The following is a 20,847-nucleotide window of genomic DNA, read 5'->3' as shown; positions in this document are numbered from 1 at the left end:
AAAAAAAAGATTGGCAACAGTTGTTAGCCCAGGTGCCAATCTTTTTTTAAAAAAAAAAGGTAAAAATACTGTGCACTAAAAGACAATATCAAGAGTAAAAAGGCAACCAACAGACTAGGAGGACTATTTGCAAATCATATATAAGATTAATATCCAGAATATATAGAGAACTCCTAACATTCAACACAGGCAGCTCTAGTGGTCTAGCGGTTAAGATTTGGTGCTCTCACTGCCATGGCCTGGGTTCATTTCCTGGTCAGGGAATCACACCATCCATCTGCTAACTGTCACACTGTGGCAGCTCCACGTTGCTGTGACGCTAAAGAGCTGTGCCACCAGTATTTCAAATACAAGGAGGGTCACTCATGGTGGAAGATTTCAGTGGAGCTTCTAGACTAAGGAGGAGAACTTGGCCATCCACTTCCCAAAAAACTGGCCACGAAAACCCTATGAATAGCATTGGAGCATTGTCTGATATAGCTAGAAGATGAGAGGATGGCGTAAAATAAAAAGACAAGGCAGGGTTCTAATCTGCTGTACACAGGGTTGCTAGGAGTTGGAATCAACTCAACAGCACTAACAACAAAACACTGAACAACAAAAAAACCAAACCTGATTAAAAAATGGGCAAAAGGTTTGAGTAGACACTTCTCCAAAGATACACAAATGGCTAATAAGCACATGAAAAAGAATCAGTGAGGTGAGCGTGAGGATATGTCAATAGAAACCTCCCACACTGAAAATCAAAGAGAAAAAGGAATGAAACAAATGGAACAGGATATCTAAGTAGTGTGGGAGAATTACAAAAGGTGTAACGTACATGTAATGGGAATACCAGAAGGAGAAGAAAGAGAGAAAGGAACAGAAGAAATATTTGAGACAATACTGATGGAGAATTTTCCAAAATTAATGACAGACACGAAACCACAGATCCAGGAAACTCAGGAAACATCAAAAAACCTATCTAGTCATATAATATTCGAACTGCAGAAAATCAAAGACTAAAAGAAAATCTTTAAAGAAGCCAGATGGAAAAAACATCTTACCTATAGAGGAGCAAGGATAAGAATTACATTGGACTTCTTTTCAGAAACCATGCAAGCAAGAAAAGAGTGCAGTAAAACATTAAAATTGTTGAAAGGAAAAAAACCCCAACCTAGAGTTATCTATTCAGTGAAATCATCCTTCAAAGTGAAGGAGAAATAAAGACTTTGTCAGACAAACAAAAACTGAGGGAGTTTGTCACAAGTACATCTACCTTGCAAACAATGTTAAAAAAAAAAAGTTCTCCAGAAAGAGGAAAATGATAAGGGTCCAAAACTCAGATCTCCATAAAAAAAAGAAGTACATTTGAGAACAATAATAAAGGTAAAAAAAAAAAATCTTTAAAAAAATTCTCAATTGGGGGCTGGCCCCATGGCCGAGTGGTTAAGTTCGCGCACTCCGCTGCAGGCAGCCCAGGGTTTCGTTGGTTCGAATCCTGGGCGCGGACATGGCACTGCTCATCAAACCACGCTGGGGTGGCATCCCACATGCCACAACTAGAGGGACCCGCAACGAAGAATATACAACTGTGTACCAGGGGGCTTTGGGGAGAAAAAGGGGAAAAAAAATAAAATCTTTAAAAAAATAAATAAATAAATAATAAAAAAAAATTCTCAATTGATCTAATGGATACCAGTTTCTTCAAAATAATAATAGCAACAATGTATTTGGTGATTATAGCTTATGGATAAATGAAATGACTGATAACAATGTTATAAGGGATAGGAGGGAGACATTGGAAATACTGTTATAAGGTAGTTGCACTACTTATGAAGTAATATAGTGTTATTTGAAAGTGGACTTAGATTAGCTGTAAATGTATACTGCAAAATCAAGGGAAACCACTAAAATTTTTTAAAAAATAAGTATAACTGATATGCTAAGAGAGGAGAAAAAATGAAATCATATAAAATGCTCAATTAAAACAGAGATGGCAGAAAATGAGTAGAAGACCAAACAAACAAAACAAGAAACAAAGAACAAGGGTAACAAATAGAAAACAGTAAAAATATGTTATATATCAACCCAACAACATCAATAATTGCTTTAAACATCACTGGTCTAAATACACGAATTAAAAGATACTATCTTTTAATAAGACTTCAAAAAAGATAAAAATCTGAATTTTCATTAAAATTTTTTAATAAGATAAGATTCAAGCATATGTTGTTTACAAGAAACTTACTTTAAATATAAACATATAGACAGATTAAAAGTAAAGGTATGAAGGAAGATATACCATGCTAACATTAATCAAAAGAAAGCTTGGAATAGCTATATTAATTTCAGACAGAGCAGTCTTTGGAGTAAGGAAAATTATCAGGAACAAAGAGAGGCATTACATAATGATAAAGGGGTCAATTCTTCAAGAAGACATAACAATCCATGATGTATATGCTCCTAACAACAGAGCCTCAAAATACATGACACAAAGTTTGATAGAACTTCAAGGAGAAACAGATTAATCCGCTATTGTCGTTTCAGGCTTTAACGCCCTTCTATCAGTAATTGATATTCCAGTAGGCAGAAAATCAGTAATGACAAAGGTGAACTGAACACCACCATTGATCAACTGGATCTAATTGACAGCTATAGAATACTGCACCCAAGAACAGCAGAGTGCAAATTCTTCTCACACTCACATGGAACATTCACCAAGACAGACCACAGTATGGGCCATAAAACATACCTTAAACAAGTTTATAAAAATAAAAATCATATAAAGTATGCTCTCAGAACATAATGGAATTAAACTAAGAAATAAACCATATTAAAAAATCAATAACAGAAAGATAGCTGAAAAATTCCAAAATACTTGAGACAAAACAATACACTTCTAAATAACACATGGGTCAAAGAAGAAGTCTCAAGAGAAGTTGAAAAATATTTGAACTAAATGAAAATGAAAATACAACTTATCAAATTTTGTGGGATGCAGTGAAAGTAGTATTTAAAGGGAAATTTATAGCACTCAATGCATATTTAGAAAAGAAAGATCTAAAATCAATAATCTAAACTTCCAAACCTTAGGAAACTCAAGAAAGAAAAGCAAATTAAATCCAAATTAAGTAGGAAAAAAATAGAAATTTAGAGCAGAAATAAATGAAATTGAAAACACTAAACCAATGGACAAAATCAAGGAAACCACAAGCTGGTTCTTTGAAAAGATCAATAACATTGATAAAATTCTTACTAGCTTAATTAAGAAGAAAAGAGGGAAAAAAGGACATAAATTTACTAATATTAGAAATGGAGGAGGGGCCATCACTACTGATGCCATGGACATTAAAGGATAATAGAGGAATACTATGAACAATTCTATGCCCACAAATTTGATAACCTAGATGAAATGGACCAATTCCTTGAAAGACACAATCCATCAAAAACCACAAAAAGAGATATAGATAATCTGAATAGTCCTGTGTCTGTCACAGAAATTAAATCAATAATTAATAACCTTCCAAAACAGAAAGCACCAGGCTCAGATGGGTTCACTGGTAAATTCTACCAAACATTTAGGAAGAAATTATACCAATTCCCTACAGTCTCTTCCAGAAGGCAAAAGAAACACTTCCTAACTCATTCTATAAGGTCAGCATTACTCTAATACCAAAACTAGACAAAGACATTACATGTCATCATACGTTTGTCAAAACTCATAGAAAATACACCAGAAACAGTGAATTCTAATGTAAATTTAGATTTATAGAAAAATTGAGCAGGAGGTACAGAGAATTCCCATGTATCTGTCCCCTCCATTTCCTTTGCTCACATCTTGCATTAGTGTGATATGTTATAACTAATGAGCCAATATTGATACATTACTATTAACTAAAGCCTATAGTTTACATTAGCATCCACTCTTTGTGTTGTACAGTTCCATGGGTTTTGACAAATGCATAATGTTATCTATCCCTCTTTACAGTATCATGCAGAATAGTTTCATTGCCCTAAAAATGCCCTGTGCTTCATCTATTCATCAATCCCTCCCTTGCATTCCCTAAAACCCTGGCAACTACTGATTTTTTGGGTACTGTCTCTATAGTTTTTGCTTTTTCCAGAATGTCATATAGTTGGAATCCTACAGTATGTAGCCTTTTTAGACTGGCTTCTTCCACTTAGAAATATGTATTTAAGTTTCCTCCATGTCTTTTTGTGGCCTGATGGCTCATTTCTTTTTATTGCTGAATAATATTCCATTGTATATCTACATTTTGTCCACGAACCTACTCATGGACATCTTGGTTGCTTCCAAGTTTCTTTAAATTACAATATCCAATTGTTCATTGCTAGCATATAAAAATACAATTGATTTATGTAGTTGATCTCGCATTTTGTGACCTTGCTAAACATATTACTTCTAGAATGTTTTTCTTTTTTTCCTGTAGTAGATTCCTAGGATTTTCAACATAGATGATAATGTCATTCTTGAATAAAGACAGTTTATTTTTCCTCTGCAATCTGTATGCCTTTTATTTATCTATTTTTCCTCGTCTTTTTGCACTGGCTAGGACCCCCAGTATGAAGTTGAAGAGAAATGATGAAAGTTGAACAGAAGTGATCTTAGAAGGGAAGTATTCTATCTTCCACCATGAATTACGATGTTAACTGCAGTTTTTTAACAGATGCCCTTCATCAGGTTGAGATAATTTGCTGCTATTCTTAGGTTTGCCAAGTTTCTATCAGGAATGGATGTTCAATTTTGTAAGATGCTTTGCCTCCAACTACGAACATGATCATATGATTTTTCTTATCATGTCATTAAAATGGTGACAAACATTTATTGGTTTTCAAATGCTAAGGCAGCCTTGAATTTTTGAAACAAAACTCACTTGGTAATGGGGTATTATCCTTTTAATATGTTGTTGGATTTGATTTGCTAATGTTTTTTCAAGAACTTGATGTCTATGCTCATGAGGGATACCATTCTGTAGTTTTCTTGAAATGTCTTTAATTAGTTTTGATATTAGGATGACACTAAGTTTCATGAAACAAGACAGGAAATGTTCTCTTCTCTTCCTTTTTTTCTGGAAGAATCATGTAGAATTGGTATTATTTCTTCCTTAAATGTTTGATAGAATTTTCTTGTGAAGCCATCTAGGCTGGAGCTTCTTTTGTAGGAAACTTTTAAACTGTAAGTATTCAATAAAAATAATGGATATAAGGCTATTCAGATTATCTATTCTTATGTAGATTTTAGTAGTTTGCGTCTTTCAAGGAATTAGTCAATTTCATCTAAGTTGTATTTATTGACATAAAATTGTTTACAATATTTCTTAGTTTTACAATGTCTATTGGATTTGTAGTGATGTCTTCTCTTCATTCTTGATACTGGTAACGTTTCTAGCTAGAGGTTTACTAATTTTTTGGATACATTCAAAGTTATATTAATTTTTTTCTATTTTTGTGTTTTTTAAGTTCAATATTATTTACTCTTTTCTGCTTATTTTAAGCTTAATTTTCTCTTCTTTTTCTATTTTCTCACAGGGGAAGTTTAGATCATTGATTTAAATATTGTTCTTTTCTAATGCAGGCACTTTCCTCTAAGCATTGCTTTGCTGCATACCACAAGTTTTGGCAGGTATTTTCATTTTCATTCAATTCAAAATATTTTTGTTTCTTTGTTATTTCTTCTTTGACCCTTGGCTATTTAGAAGTACATTATTTAATTTCCAGATATTTGGGGACTTTCCAGATAACTCTGTTACTGATTTTTGGTTTAATTCTGCTGTGGTCTGTATTAGTTTCCTAGGTCTGCTATAACAAACTGGGTGTAAATTCCGCCTAATGTCCTGTGTATTATGAGGTCTCTCCACCGAGGTTGGTGGGAATGCAAACTATTCACCATCCTTTGTGAGCTATGGAAATCGTTTGGCCTCCTACGGTGCTTTCCAGTTGATCCTTCCTTGGACTCTAGCAGCTTACCTCCCACGTGTACAGCTCAGTACTCGGCCGGAGATGTGAGGGCATCCCTCTGCAGAGCTCCAGAGCTCTTTAGTGTTCAGCTTCCTCCTCCTTGATGTGTTGGCATATAAATTCGAGTCACCTCCATCTCCCCAAATTCCAAGCTCTATTAAGACTGCTGGGCTGTTTGTCTTCCCTCTTCCTGCACTGTGGAGTGGAAACTACCTTCAGATAGCTTCACAATGCTCATCTCATTTGTTTTCTTTCTCTCAGGGATCACAATCCTGTGCTGTCTGTTATCCCACGTCTGAAGATAGTCCTCCTCTGTCCCCCACTTGGCTAATTTCTCTAGTTGTTTCTGGAGTGAAGGTAATTCAAGACTATTTTTTCTCCCTTAAGGCTTGCATGGAATTTATTCACTCTTGTTACTTTACTTTTGGTGGTTACTCTAGAGATTTCAACATGCATCCCTGACTTTTTACACTCTACATTAAGCCATTACTTTTACCACTTCCTGAAAAACGAAAGAATCTTACAAGTGTTTGACTCAGTAAGTCTCTCCCTTCTTTTGGTCTATCACCTTCACATATTTCACTTCTATACATGTTATAAATGCCACAACACACTGTTTCATCTTAAAAATAAGTAGTATTTGATATTTACCCAATATTCCCTTCCCTTTGTTATTCTTTCTGTCAGAACTTTCTTTTGTATTTCTTGTGGAGTAAATGGAGATTATTCTTCTCAGATTTTATTTTTCTAAAAAGAAAAATGTTTATTTTGCTTTCATTTTTGAAGGCTGCTTTTGCTGGAAAGCGTTTTCAAGGTTGGTAGTGTTTCTCTTTCCGCACTTTAATGACCTCAATAAACTCTGCTAGGACTTTATTTAGAGTTCCTGTTTTACTGGTAACCACTAGCCTTACTGTTTCTCTTTAAAGGTAATGTGTGTTTCTTCTCTGATTGCTTGGCGAATTTTCACTTTAATTTTCAGGAGTTTGACTGTGATGTTCTGAAGAACGTTTTTCTCTACATTTTCCCTGCTGGAGCGTTCAGTTGGCTTCTTGAATCTGTCCGTTGATGCTGTTCATTAGTTTTGAAAACTCTTGGCCATTGTATTCTCAACTATGTTTTCTGTCACAGTCACCTCACTTCTCTTTCTGGGATACTAATTACATGTGTATCAGATCTTTTGAGTATGTCTCACATATTCTCTGTTCTGTTTTTTTCCATACTTACTACTCTATGAGTTGCAGTTTGGATGTTTTCTATTGACCTCTCTTCAAATTCACTAGTCCCCTTTCTGCTGTGTTTAGTCTTCTCCTAAACCCATCAAATGAGCTCTTAATTTCAGATATTATATTTTTGAGTCCCTGAATGTCCACTTGATTGTCTTGATCCCTATTTTCTATTAATATTTTAAATGTCTTCATTTTTTCTTTCTTCTATGAAAAATATATTAATAAGTTACTTAAAATGCTTACAAACTCTAATAAAAGGACCATCTATGGAACTGCCTCTGTTCTTCTTTTCATGACTATTAGTCTATGTTCCTGTCTCTCCACATGTCTAACAACATATGCTTCTCAGTTTCCTCGGCAATTTATCCATTTCCCCACCATGTGTCACACTGGAAGTGTTGGGCTGCTGTGACTTAATATCTCTTTCTTGTAAGCAGAAGTCCTCCTTTCCTGCTGGGATTTACCTTCATTGTGGGAATATCAAGCTACCACTGCTTCTATTTATTAAGAAACTTCTGGAATGTTGGATACTATTGAGTGATTCTGCTCTTAATTTCATTTTTATCAAAAGATTACAGTAGCACCTTAGCTGCTAAAAAGTCATTCAGCCAATTCATCTGTTAAGAATGATGAACAAGATGATCTTCTGAAAGGCCAATATCAATAGCACAAAAGCCAACAAATTTTTACTCACAGAAATTCTTAAGAATACACACACACACACAGAGCCTGTGCTGTAGTAGAATGAGAACAGAATTTAAAGAAAGAAGACCTGATCTAAACCTCATCTCTGTCATTTACGAGGAAAGCGACCTTAGGTAAATAATTTTTCTACTTTGAGTTTTAGTTTTTAATTCATAAAGTTGTTGCAAAGATAAAACAGTATATTTTAAAGACCTTTGTAAACTATAAGCATGTTGTGAGATGCCTTATATAATATTATCTAGTTTCTAAATCTACAGATCAAAAGCTATAAATTAAACATGAGGAAGGAGTGTAACAGATACACTAACGAAAAAACTGACAACCAACAGTATGACATCAAGAGAAGAGTCAAAAACCATTTTAAAAGCACCAATAAGAGCTTAGGGTAAGCCATTTAGTACAGGCTTAAACAGCCCCTACTTATTTCAACAGACCCTGAAGCTATTACTTTATCTCAGCACAGCATAGTGATTGATATTTACGAAAAGAAGCTTGAATTTGAAAGTAAATCATATCCCATATATTATTATTAAAATAAAGGACTATCTCATAAACTTTGGAAAGACTGCAATCAAAAGTGACTAAAATAAAAATTGTAGGTGAGTGATCTGCAAGTGGATTAGTTTCTACTTGGGAGGCAAAGTCTTTATATCATGTGATCTTGGAATGATTAAGTTCGTCAATAAAATGAGGAATTTGCAGCATTAACTCACTCTGACTAATGGAAAACTTTGTAAAAGGTATGATTTTTCAGAAGTTAGAAGAAAAGAAGTAATAGACTATGGCTAAAAAATGGTCACAGGGGAGGGTGAAATCAACATTCTGGGAATGATAAGATGGCTATATGAAGAAAAGGTCAGAGAGGGCATGTGGCTCAGGTTCTTAAAAGCAAGAATCATTTGGGGGAACACTACAGATTGGGAGAGCAAGGTTGTGAAGTAGTTAATACATTAAGCTTTAGTGATGTTCATAAAACTTATTATGAGGAAATATCATAAGTGAAATAAAACTGGATCAAAAATGGTTGTAAAAATATATTTATGGATGAGTTATGGAGATTACTACAGAGTTGATTACGGCAACATACTTAGAATATCAGGATTAGCCCAGAAAAAACAAGATTTCAAAAAGTACTAGAACTGAAATGAAAAACAGGTACACGGTCGAATGTAAAAGAAGAAAATCATTATCTTGCTGCTGTTGAAAACACAGATAGGACCAGGATCTTTTCCACAGGCCTCATTATAACATCATTGTTATGATTTCCCAAAATGTATTAGGCTAAAACTATGAGTCATTTCATCCTGTATGTATTTAAAGTCAGCCTGGAAGAGGCAAAAGTGGTCTAATTTTCGTGTACAGTTAAGATTTCATTATGTGATAAGAGTTATTTGCTAACTAAGCCTAAGGCATGTCAACCAAGTTCTAAAACTAACATCTGAGAAGACCTCTGTAAAAACAACTTTAAAAGTAATTTAGCAATCTTATAAATAAACCAATATACCTTAGCAAGTGATTTTACAATAGGATTCTCCATAATCCCCTTGAGGAAAATGAGGTCTATTTCTTCTGCTCCCGTCGATGAGGGTAGCTCCGTAAGGTTATCCAACACTTGCTGCATTGCTGCTGAGATAAAAGCAATTAAAAAAAACCCTTAAATTCCAAGCCATTAGAAATATGATTATAAAATAATTCAAATAAAAAGACATTTAACAATTAACACTCTTTTGAAAAATCACATTTTAAAAAACTGAACTGTTAAACAGAGTAAGTTTCAAATTGACCCGATGAGTTAACAGCAGGACAGGTTTTTATATGGAATTTGGGCTTTATCAGACAACCTTATATATACTTACAACCTTACACTTGCTTTATACTTTTCAAATTTAAAAACATTACTTAAAAAGAAATATAAAATTTTAATGGGTCCATTAATAGAGAGATTAAATTAGTAATAAAGAAAATTCCCACAAGCCCAGAACCAGACGGCTTCTTTGGTGAGCTCTGTCAAGCATTAAAGAATTATTCAAACCAATACTTCACAAACTCCTCCAAAAAACACAGAAAAGGAAGGCACACTTCCCAACTATTCTATGAGACTCTGATACTTATCCAAAGACATCACAAAAAGTTACAGCCAATATCCTTTATACAGATGCAAAAATGAAACACTAGCAAACTAAAGCCAGCAACATATGGAAAGGACTGTGTAGACAACGACCAAGTACAATTTATCCTAGGAATGCAAGCATGGCTCATCAACATGTGAAAATCAATCAATGTAATAACTATATTAACAGAACAAAAATACTTGATATCTCAATAGGCGCAGAGAAAGCATTTGATAGAATCCAATACCCTTTCATGATAAAAACATTCAATAAACTAGGAATAGAAGGGAGATTCCTCAATGTAGTGAAGGGCATCTATGAAAACACCACAGTTAACATCACATTTAATGGTGAAAGACTAGATGCTTTCGCATAAGATCAGGAACAAGACAAGGATGTCTCCTCTTGCTACTTCTATTCAACGTTGCACTGGAGTTTCTAGCCAGGGTAGTCGGGCAAGAAAAAGAAATAAAAGGAATCCAGATTGCAAAGAAATAAGTAAAACTATCTCTTTTTGCAGATGACATAATCTTGTATATAGAAAATCCTAGGGAATATACAAAAAATTCATTAAAATAGAAGAGTTCAGCAAGGTTGCAGGATATAAGATCAAAATACAAAAATCAGTTCTATTTCTACATGCTAGCAATGAACAATTCGAAAACAAAATTAAGAAAACCATTCCTTTTACAATAGTATCAAAAGCAATAAAATAATTAGAAATAAATGTAACAGAAGTGCAAGATTTGTACACTGAAACTATAAGACACTAATAAAATAATTAAAGAAGACAAATAGAAAAAAATCCCATATTCACGGATTGGAGGACTTAATATTGTTAAGATAGCATCCCAAAATTTATCTACAGATTTAATGTAATCCCTATCAAAATCTCAGCTGCCTCCCCTTTTATTTTCAGAAATTAATAGGCTGATCCTAAAATTCATATGAGAAATGCAATGGACCAAGAATAGCCAAACAATCTTCAAAAAGAACACAACCAGAAGACTTACACCTAAGTTCCAAACTGACTAAAAAGCTACAGTCATCAAGACTGTGTGGTACCAGCATAAAGACAGACATATAACTAAATGAGAGTCTAGAAATAAATCCATAAATTTATGGTCAATTGATTTTTGGCTAGGGTGGCAAGACAATTCAATGGTGAAGAGTCTTTTCAACCAATGCTACTGGGACAAGTGGATATGCACACGCAAGAGAGTGAAGTTAGACCCCTACTTCAGCCAATGTCATAGGCTTAATTTTATCTGGATTAATTTTATTAGCTTTATCTCCTTGGTTCAGTTTCCTTAGAATAAGTCTACTAACATTGCAGTTGTTTGTTTTTAATTTTTTATTTTTATTAACATAAAACATTGTTAAAAGTCAGTTCATACTGTTAACTGGCTTATAATGAAATACAGCAATTCTCTGTTCCATGCTGTCTGCCTTCCTCCCAATTTATCCTACTCTCCAGAGGTAACTACGCTGAATTTGTTAACAGTGTGTTTTAATCACATCTGTATTTCTGGATAATAGGCTAATATTGCTCCTTTTTCATTTACCCATTTTAGACATTATCCATTTATTTTTTGTTAGAATTCCAGAGGGTTAGTCTTTAACCTTCTCCTATCTCCAGACTGGCAATTTTTAGTAAAAATCAACAGTTAATGTTTTTCATATGGGACTCCTACAAGTTTTTTCCAAATGTTCCAAAAAACTTTTCCATTTCTATCAGTAATTGTTCCAAATGCTCAAATATTTTTCTAATATTCTATCAGACTTACTCCCTGACTTATACCCCTGAATTCCCACCCAAAGTATTTTTCTCTTGTACTTTAATCTGGACAGGTCCATCTCTAGGTCTCTTACTCAGTATGTGTAAATAACTGACAATTTTGGAAGTAAACAAGTGAACAGGAGAAAAATGTGCACTTAAAACAAGGAGAAGGAAAATCAGTAGTTGGCTAAGATGAAGAAAGACAACCCTGGGAAATAAAGAATGTAAACAGAGCCTACTTCATAATTTTGCCTGAGGTCCAACGTATACCTTTAAGTAGGCAGGGAACAACAGAATCAAAAATCTTTAGAAGTGGGGCCAGCTTGGTGGCCCAGTGGTTAAGTTCGCATGTTCTGCTTCAGTGACCCGGAGTTCACTGGTTCGGATCCTGGGAGTGGACCTACGCACTGCTTATCAAGCCATGCTATGGCAGGCATCCCACACATAAAATAGAGGAAGATGGGCATGGATGTTAGCTCAGAGCCAATCTTCCTCAGCAAAAAGAGGAGAATTGGCAGCAGATGTTAGCTCAGGGCTAATCTTGCCACACCCCCCCAAAAAACTTTATAGAAGTATTTTTACCCTGTGACTATAAATGCAGTAAGCTCTACTCCTCATGACTTCTTTTTCTTTCCTTTGACATTCTATATTTATCTTTATTTTTAACTTTTATAATGGAAAATCTCAAACATATACAAAAGGAGACAAAATAATATAATGAACCCAATAATTATCAGCTCCAAAAATTAGCAACTCATGGCCAGTCTTGTTTCCTAATCCTTTATACTTTCTATCCTACATAACGGTGAAGAAAATCCCTGATATCACTTTTCAGTGTATGTCTAAAAGATCAAGATTCTTTTTAAACAATGTAACCAAAATAGCATATCCAACAAAATAGCAATAATTCCTTAATATCATTGAATGTCTAGCTGATGTTCAAATTTCCAATTATACTAAAGATTTTCAAAAAATGTATCTTCTATATTGGTTGGTGAGGTATTTAAAATTTTATATTGGTGCTTAATTAATGGATTGGGAAGAAAAGTGGCAGAGATTGTGAAATATGCCCTTAGTTATTTTGACGCTCTTCATAAGTTGTTACTGATTCTTGATTATATGAAATTTAATTAAAAACGTACAATATCCCACCTCCTGGAAAGGGAATCTTGAATATTATAGAGTTGCCAAACACTCCCAAACTAATTTGTACGTATAATGGAGTTCTAATCAAAATACAATAGACTCCCCACACAGCCCTGGTTTTCAGGCCAGGTCTGGCTTGGTCTTCCCCGGTAGGGAGATGGCCAAGGTGCTCCAGGGACCTCAGGCTGCTGTAGCAGCACAGCGGGGTACTCTGATGCAGTTCTGCACGGGTTGGGGAGGCCATGGCGTCTGGCAGTAACTAGCTGTCCAGGGTGAATGCTGTGCTAGCGGAAGTCTACAGGAACCTGGTATTTGTACTGCTACTTATTTTGGGAAGGAGTAAACCATGTGCTTTGCAATGGAAATCTCGAAGGGGACCTGATCTCCTTATGGGACACATGCCCTGAAGACTTGAAAGAGGAGACTGACATTCAACTATCTAGGCTTCAGGATATCAAGTATGAACTCCAGCTCCTTGAGGATGATGGTGCAAGAAAACTACAGTTAGAAACCCAGGGAAATCAGAAGTGCCACAACTACCTGTACAGGATGAAAGCTCTGGAAGCCACCGGGCCTCTGAGACCCCATTTCAAGCTGAAGGCTGGCATTCCTGGGGCAAGGATTTCTGCCCCTACCTGCTAGATTTTCGAAACACTAGTACTCCTTTTCAAGGGTGTGTGCAAGGCCCTCACTGATACCCTGCTGGATGGCTGAGACGGCCCACTATGGGACATGGGTCTGTGGCCAGAGAAAGCACCTGAGCTATCAGGAGGACCTAACTGAGCTGGCCAGTGCGGTCAAAGTGCAAAGGGGGAGCTCTCAGCGACACCACCAGTCAGCAGGCAAAGCCCCAACCCAGTGTCCTGAAATCTCCCGACAACCATCAGGTGAGTGGACCTCCCCTCTAGTCAGAAGAGTCAGCATACCAAGCAGCACTCCCTCAAACTGAAGAGCTTTAAGGACAATTAACTCTTTGGGAGCACTCTGTGATGGAGCTGAAGGACTGTCACTGCAGTGTGCTTGCTGGGCAGCCCCTGGCTCATCTACTCAGAAGCCCCAGACTGGACCAGCCGAAGCTGTGTGGAGTCCAGAGCTCCTAGAGCCCCTGCCTAGAGGATCATTCCCCAGCTCTTCCTCAGGGGCAGTTTCAGAACATCCGCTAAGAATTTATTTTCCTCTGGAAAATAAATTTTTTCTGGAGTTGAGTTCAGACGTTATTCTTAATGCCCCTGTCAAAGTTTCCTTGAAAGTCCTCACTTGGTTTTGATCATACTTCACCTGCTCTGTTCCAGGCTATTTAATCCCAAAGATGAGCGTTGGGGTGAGGGTACTCAGTGTCTTCTGTATGTTCCCCTTTGTACGTGGTTGAATGGGAACTATGTGGGTCTGGGCCACCTCAGGGTTGACTGGTGGGAAAGGCAGACAGGAACTGGCGGGGAGGTTGGGAGTGGTGGTAGATGTGTGTGGAACAACTTACCCCGGTGTTCCAGTTAAACCAGGATGTCAAAACATTAACATAACTTCCCTGCCATGCGAGGATCTACCCTAACACTTCCATTCCGTACTCTATCATGAGTAAAATGAATAATATTCTGACACCTGGCACAGTCCCATTCCCCCTCATTTACTGGGATGCTACAACACAGTGTGAAGAAACGTTTTCCCCTAACAAGCCAATTCACTGGTCTGACTTTATAAATTAGTTATCTAATAACATTATTAACAAATACAATAGTTCTTTTTAATTATCCTTAAAGCATATGAAAAACAAAATGAGAAAACTATAACTAAGAGTAATAACAGAGAATTAACCTCATAAAATATTAAAATATAAACCAAATCCATAACAATTACTCAGACATGAATAACCATGATGCAACTCCAGTGTATGCAGAAGCTTCACATATGGAATAGGACGCTGTCTGTAGCGGGAAGCTCGCAGAGTGCTGTGGGAGCCAGAGAAGCAGGGAAGCATCCCAATTTACTCAGAGATTCCAAGAAGGAAGGAAAGTCCCCAAACTCAGAAAGCAAGTTTCCTTCAAGTTCCACTCCTCCTCTGTAACGACTAATGGAATGGACCCTTTAATCAGAAGCTAGATTCAGTGACATATAACTGGGAGTCTTATTTGGGCTAGAGAAAAATTAATTTAATCGAGACCCTCAATTACAAATAGAACAAATCAAGAATCACCAAACACTCAGGAAAACTAGTAGCATGAATGCAACTCACCAAATTCAACAGAAGCAATAACTGCTGGCTAAAGAAAAAGAATTACTGAGGGGGTGGGAGGAGGGGAAGGAAGAAAAGAGCAAAAGAGAGAGAGAGAAAAAAGATTAAATTATATAATGTGCAGGATGATCAAACTGAAGAATTCTCCCAACCAGAAAAGGGCAATGAGAGGGAAAATATGAGAAAACTGCTATGGATCATGAAAGACCAAAATTTACAAGGTAATGAGAAGTTCAGAAATAGAAAGGAATTAATAAAAGGGAAAGTGGAAACTCACAGATTTGATTAACAAGCTGGCTCTTTCAAACGACCAATAAAAATAGACAAATGCTTGGCTAGTCTGAGTAAGAAAAGAGAAGACAAATAACATTAGCAATGCAATGAGAAAATAACTGCAGGCATGAAGAAGATTAAAAAGAGAATACAATGAACAACTTTATTTTAAAATCTAGTCAAATAGATTTTCTAGGAAAATGTCAATTATTGAAGTTTAGGAGAAAGAGGTAAAAATGGAAAGAGATCATAATAAAAGAAATTGAAAAGGTTTCCAAAGATCTATCCTTGTAAAAAGACATTAGGCCTGGATAGATTTAAGAATAAATTCTATCAAACCTTCAAGAAAGAGATAACTCAGGTTTTTAAAACAAAACAGAAAAGATCAAAAGCTTTCCATCTTCTATGTGGATTTCAAAACAATAAAAAGAGATGATATACTAAACTCACTCAAGAGCACATATGCGAATATCTTAACATATTAGCAAACCGAATCTAACAATGTCTTAAAAAAGAACAATTAATAGACAAGCGCCGTTTATCCTAGTAATGCAAAGATGGTTCAACATTAGGAAATAGATAATGCAATTTCATATATTATCATAGTATAAGAAAAAAACCCCACAATCATCTCATTGCTTCAAATACATCAAATAAAATTCAAAACCCAATCCTAATGGAAAATCTTACCATAGCAAGAAGAGAAAAAACCAGAGTCATCTTATACCAGAATGTAAACGAAGTATCATACTTAAAGGAGAAATATCAGAAGCCTTATCATTAAATCAGGGACAAGAATGACCATTACGACCACTACTTTTCAAACTTATACTGAAAGTTTTAATCAATGCAGTAAGACATGACATTTAAAAAAAATTCAGATGATAACTATCTACTTAGAAAAGTCTCAAGACATCAGTTGAAAAATTATTAAAGTCAGTTATAAGAGTTCGGCTAAGTGACTAGACATAAGAGCAATATAGAAAAATCAAAAGTTTTCCTAAATAATAGTAATAACCAACTAGAAAAAAAAAACACTGGGAGAAAAAGAGATCACAAAAAAGAGATCACAAGAACAACAAAATCTACAAATAAGGAATAAGGCTAAAATAAAAGTGTTCAGACAGATATGAGGAAAATTATAAAATGTACTAAAGAACATTTAAAATAAATAGAGACTACATCTGGGATAGGAAGGTTCAATACTATAAAAATGTCAGGTCTCTCCAAATTATTCTTTTTTTAAAAAAATCCTAATCAAATAAAATTCAAAACCCAATCCTAATGGAAAAATTTTACCACAGGAAGAATAGAAGAAAATGATCCCAACAGGATTTATTGGGGTAGTTATTCCAAAATTTACTTGAAAGAGAAAATATGTAAAACTAGCCAACACATTTGGCAAAAAAAGCATAAATGTAAAGGAGGTACCTGTGCTATCAAGTGTAAACACATATAAATCAAAACGGAGCAGCATTGCCACAGCAACAGACAAATCTTGAAACAGAGGCAACAAATAGGATTTAACGCATGCTAAAGGTGACATTTCAAATCAGTGTGGCTGCGTTTCAGTTGAATGTGGTAGATAGATTGACTATCTGAGTTTATATTCTTTCTCCTCAAAATCTCTATTAAAACAGCAACAAAGTATTAATAAAGGTTAAAAAACCACAAGAATAAAGAGACTGGCTAAAGAGAAAAAAATTGGACACAAAAATAACAAAAATATTTGAAAGTCTGAAAGCAGTAGGAACAGAAACTAACTTACAGCAAAGGAAGCAGTAGATTCAACCTTGTAAATATCTATGGAATCCAACAATTTTTTCCATCCCTGCCTCATGGGTCCTAGCCATCATCATTGCTTGCCCAGACTACCACAGTAGGCTCCTATACCCACCTACCTACCTATCAGAGGCTATATACATATATACACATGTAGATGTATCTCACCCATAAGGAACTAACTGAAACGTAAATTTCATGGCCTATAAGCCTTTAACACATGGCTAGATTCCATCCTCGCCACCCGTTGTAGCTTTAGCCTTGGCAATCTTTCCCTCCTCCCCCTCACTTACTGCTACATACGCACAACCACCCCTGTGTACCTAATTCACACATCCTTTAGGAGCAAAATTTCTATATCCCCGGCTGTTCCAACTAGGATAAATTCTCCTAACATATATTTCCATAGTATTCTCTTCTTTATAACTCTGATAAAGCTATAATTAAATATTTTGGTAATTAATTGCTTAATGCATAATTTCGTTTTTCAACTCTTGATGAGCACAGAAATCCTATCTGTCTTGTTCAACTAGCCTACAGTCTGGTCCATCATAAGTTCTCAAGAATATCATTTCAGTCACAAAAATGTAACATTTTTCTGTTACTAAAATCAATAATAGTTCTTAAATTATATATTGCTGTTTATAAATAAAACGTCCGTATAATACTTGGAATTAGCAAAACGTGGTGCAGTTTACAAAACAGTAATCTTAAAGCCATCAACTTCCACAAATTGTGTAACAAGCCATAAAGATAGAAGTGGTACCTTTCAATGCTTAGTCAACTAAAATGGCAAGCTTTTGCAGTAATACTTCTTACGTATAAATATATTTCTAACTTTCTTTTTAAAGATTTTAGTTTTTTCCTTTTTCTCCCCAAAGCCCCCCAGTACATAGTTGTATATTCTTAGTTGTGGGTCCTTCTAGTTGTGGCATGTGGGACGCCGCCTCAGCATGGCTCAATGAGCAGTGCCATGTCCGCGCCCAGGATTCAAACTGACGAAACACTGGGCTGCCTGCAGCGGAGGGTGCAAACTTAACCACTCAGCCACGGGGCCAGCCCCTATATTTCTAACTTTTGACACCATAGTTCAGTATGTAAGGTAAGTTTAATAAAATGAATGGTATTTACCCACCTATATTCTGTTCCAAAAGCTTTCTAGTATTTTTACAAAAGCATTTTTACTCAGTTTTAGAACTATAAGTAGTTAAATGAACTGTTCTTAATAAATTAGGAATAGAGCCTATTTTAATATTAAAAATCCTTTTGTAATCACATTTGGTGGTATAGTCACTCCCACTCAATTCAGCAAACTGTATTCTCCATTGAAAATATGACAGGTAAACTAAGTTTTCACAAAACATTAAAAATTATTTCTTCCCTTATATTTTATAGATAAAATAACAATTATTTCACCAGAACCATGCTGCATAATTTAAAGAATCCAGGAAATGAAAAAAAAAATCTCATTCTATGTGCATTTGAAAAGATTTAAGCATACTTTTAAAGAGGTACCTAAAAGTCATTTGGACTATTTCTAATGGTTTTGCAATAGAGCAGCCAAATTCTTTTCCAAAATACATTTCCAAGAAATGATAAAGAAAAACAGAACCTATTGAAATTTGGATCAGGTCAGATATCTTTAAGATTAAATTTTGACACAACTATTTTCACACAACTGATTTGACCATAACAGCTGAGTTCATCTAACTATTAGTTAATAAAAACAATTGTTTTTCTATAAAATGACAATATGCTGCCAATACCTTAGCTCTCAAACGAGTATCTTGAAATTCTAATTTAGTTATCTTAAACCAAAGATGAAAAGTAAAACTTTGAATGTGTTCAGCATTTAATCAACATTAACTGAGTGCTGACAGGCCAGGCAGGATGTCGTGCGTTGAAGGGAAGAAAGATACACCATTCTGCCTCCTAAAACTCAATCTAGCAGAGTAGACCAAAACGTGTACACATATATGATGCACGATGATAGAACACTAGGAAGGAACTGCAGAGTTAGGTGATGTAACTTAGTGGTTTAGAGCCTGGACTCTGCCTCTTTACTAGTCCTGAAAACCCGAGTAAATGGCTGAACTTCCCCAAGACAGCTTCTCTCATCTGTTAAGTGGAGAACAACACTAGTATCTACCTCACAGGGTTGTTGCTGCTAAAGAATACATGGGAAACTCCTAGAACAATACCTCCAAGTGCATTATTAACATGGAGGGAGTAGAGGAAAGGAGGAAAATGTTAACTCTTTCTTTGATGGGGGAGGTGGGATGATAAGAAGATGAAAAACTAGGGAGATACCAGTGGAAGGCATCCTGGTGGACATAACTAAACTGAGTTCATCCTACTGACAATCTTGAATTTATGATCAATACTTAAAGCCTTAAAACAAAACGTGGAGCTGTATTTCCCAAAGCATCCCTAGAGGCAATCTACGCTTGGACGGGGGATGGGCTGCCCTTCAGGGTAATTAATGAAGCCCATACACAAGAGCACACTTTTTTGGCCTAAGTACCACAAACTGCTCTCCAGAGACAGTGGCTGGCTGTTCTGCATAGGAAGGTTCCTAACACGGATGTTGGGGCCTGAATAAAGGAGCACAGGGGCTGAGGTAAATCTGGTTCTTCCTAGCAGACACTACAGGAGGAGGGGTGGAGGAAGGGAGACTATACAGGAGTGAAGACACTAAAGCAGTGTTTCTCAAACAGGAAACTATTGGCGTGTCCCACAGTTATTATGACAACCAAAAGTTCCCCTCACCACACTTCACAGCACCTCCAGGGGTAGTACCACCTTCTCTCCTTCTGCTCTTCCAACTTAAAGCCTTGCACTAATATGTTTTATCTCCAGGGTTAACTCCTTCTTAATTTAGCTATTTTGTGGGTTCCCAGCTTGCTCACCTGCTCTTTGCCTACCAAGCCGAAGGAGAAGCCCACCTGAAGACCGGCCCACCACTCACTTAGCACTTACTCACGCCCTCCCATTCCAGGGAAAGGGCCAATGGGTGGGCAGACAACCTACACTACTACAGAGGAAATCCTCATCAGATATATATTCTGGATTAATCAACCCAGTCCTTCATTTATAAATATATAAACCAACCATTACAGATCCCCAGACATTTGAAGAAAACATCAGGGACAGTGGACAATGCTGAGCAAACTAAACTAGGGGGGAAACAGATGGTGCTGAGAATAGAACTTGAGAATTTTATTTTTATTAGCATGCTCAGAGATACGTGAGAGGCTACCGCATTCATAAAAGAACAGGCCACCAGGAGAGAGAAAATGGAGCAACCTGAGAATAAGAAAAAATTCCCAGCAATTAAAAATACTGTCAAATTTTAAAAAATCAAACAGCAGACTAAATGACAGAAGGATAAAGTTGAAACTGCTAACCTGGAAAATCAAATCAAGGTAAACTCCCAAATGCAGAACAAAGAGGAAAAGATGGAAAATAGGAGAAAACTTAAAACACATAAGCAAGTCAACAGTGCCTATGAGGAGTCACATAAGACCAAATCAGGGAGAAGGATGGGGAGGAGAAAGCTGAAGAAATAACAGAAGAAAATGTCCCTGAGTCTAAATGACATACAAAATTTCAGAAGAAAGGCTTTCCAAGTGC

General features: G+C 36.0%; 1 protein-coding gene and 1 pseudogene across 6 annotated transcripts in view; one reads left to right on the top strand and one right to left on the bottom strand.

Annotated features, from left to right (window-relative positions):
• PALS2 (protein associated with LIN7 2, MAGUK p55 family member) overlaps nucleotides 1-20,847 on the bottom strand; it is a 109,005-nt gene that overhangs the window by 56,813 nt on the left and 31,345 nt on the right. For 4 of the 6 annotated variants that reach the window (XM_046670118.1, XM_046670120.1, XM_046670117.1 and 1 more), the window contains exon 2: nucleotides 9,397-9,515. In XM_046670118.1, coding sequence (XP_046526074.1) covers nucleotides 9,397-9,513 — 117 coding nt within the window. In that variant the 5' untranslated portion in view covers nucleotides 9,514-9,515. Of the gene's footprint in view, nucleotides 1-9,396; nucleotides 9,519-20,847 lie in introns of all 6 variants that reach the window. The other 2 variants (XM_046670119.1, XM_046670121.1) reach the window with 1 other exon arrangement.
• Nucleotides 13,172-13,898, top strand: LOC124243970 (protein C1orf43-like; annotated as a pseudogene).

The sequence above is a fragment of the Equus quagga genome, chromosome 8 (genome assembly GCF_021613505.1).
Source record: "Equus quagga isolate Etosha38 chromosome 8, UCLA_HA_Equagga_1.0, whole genome shotgun sequence".
NCBI classification, from domain to species: Eukaryota; Metazoa; Chordata; class Mammalia; order Perissodactyla; family Equidae; genus Equus; species Equus quagga.
The sequence above is the reverse complement of the archived record's forward strand: the minus strand, read 5'-3'. Positions and strand labels throughout refer to the sequence as shown.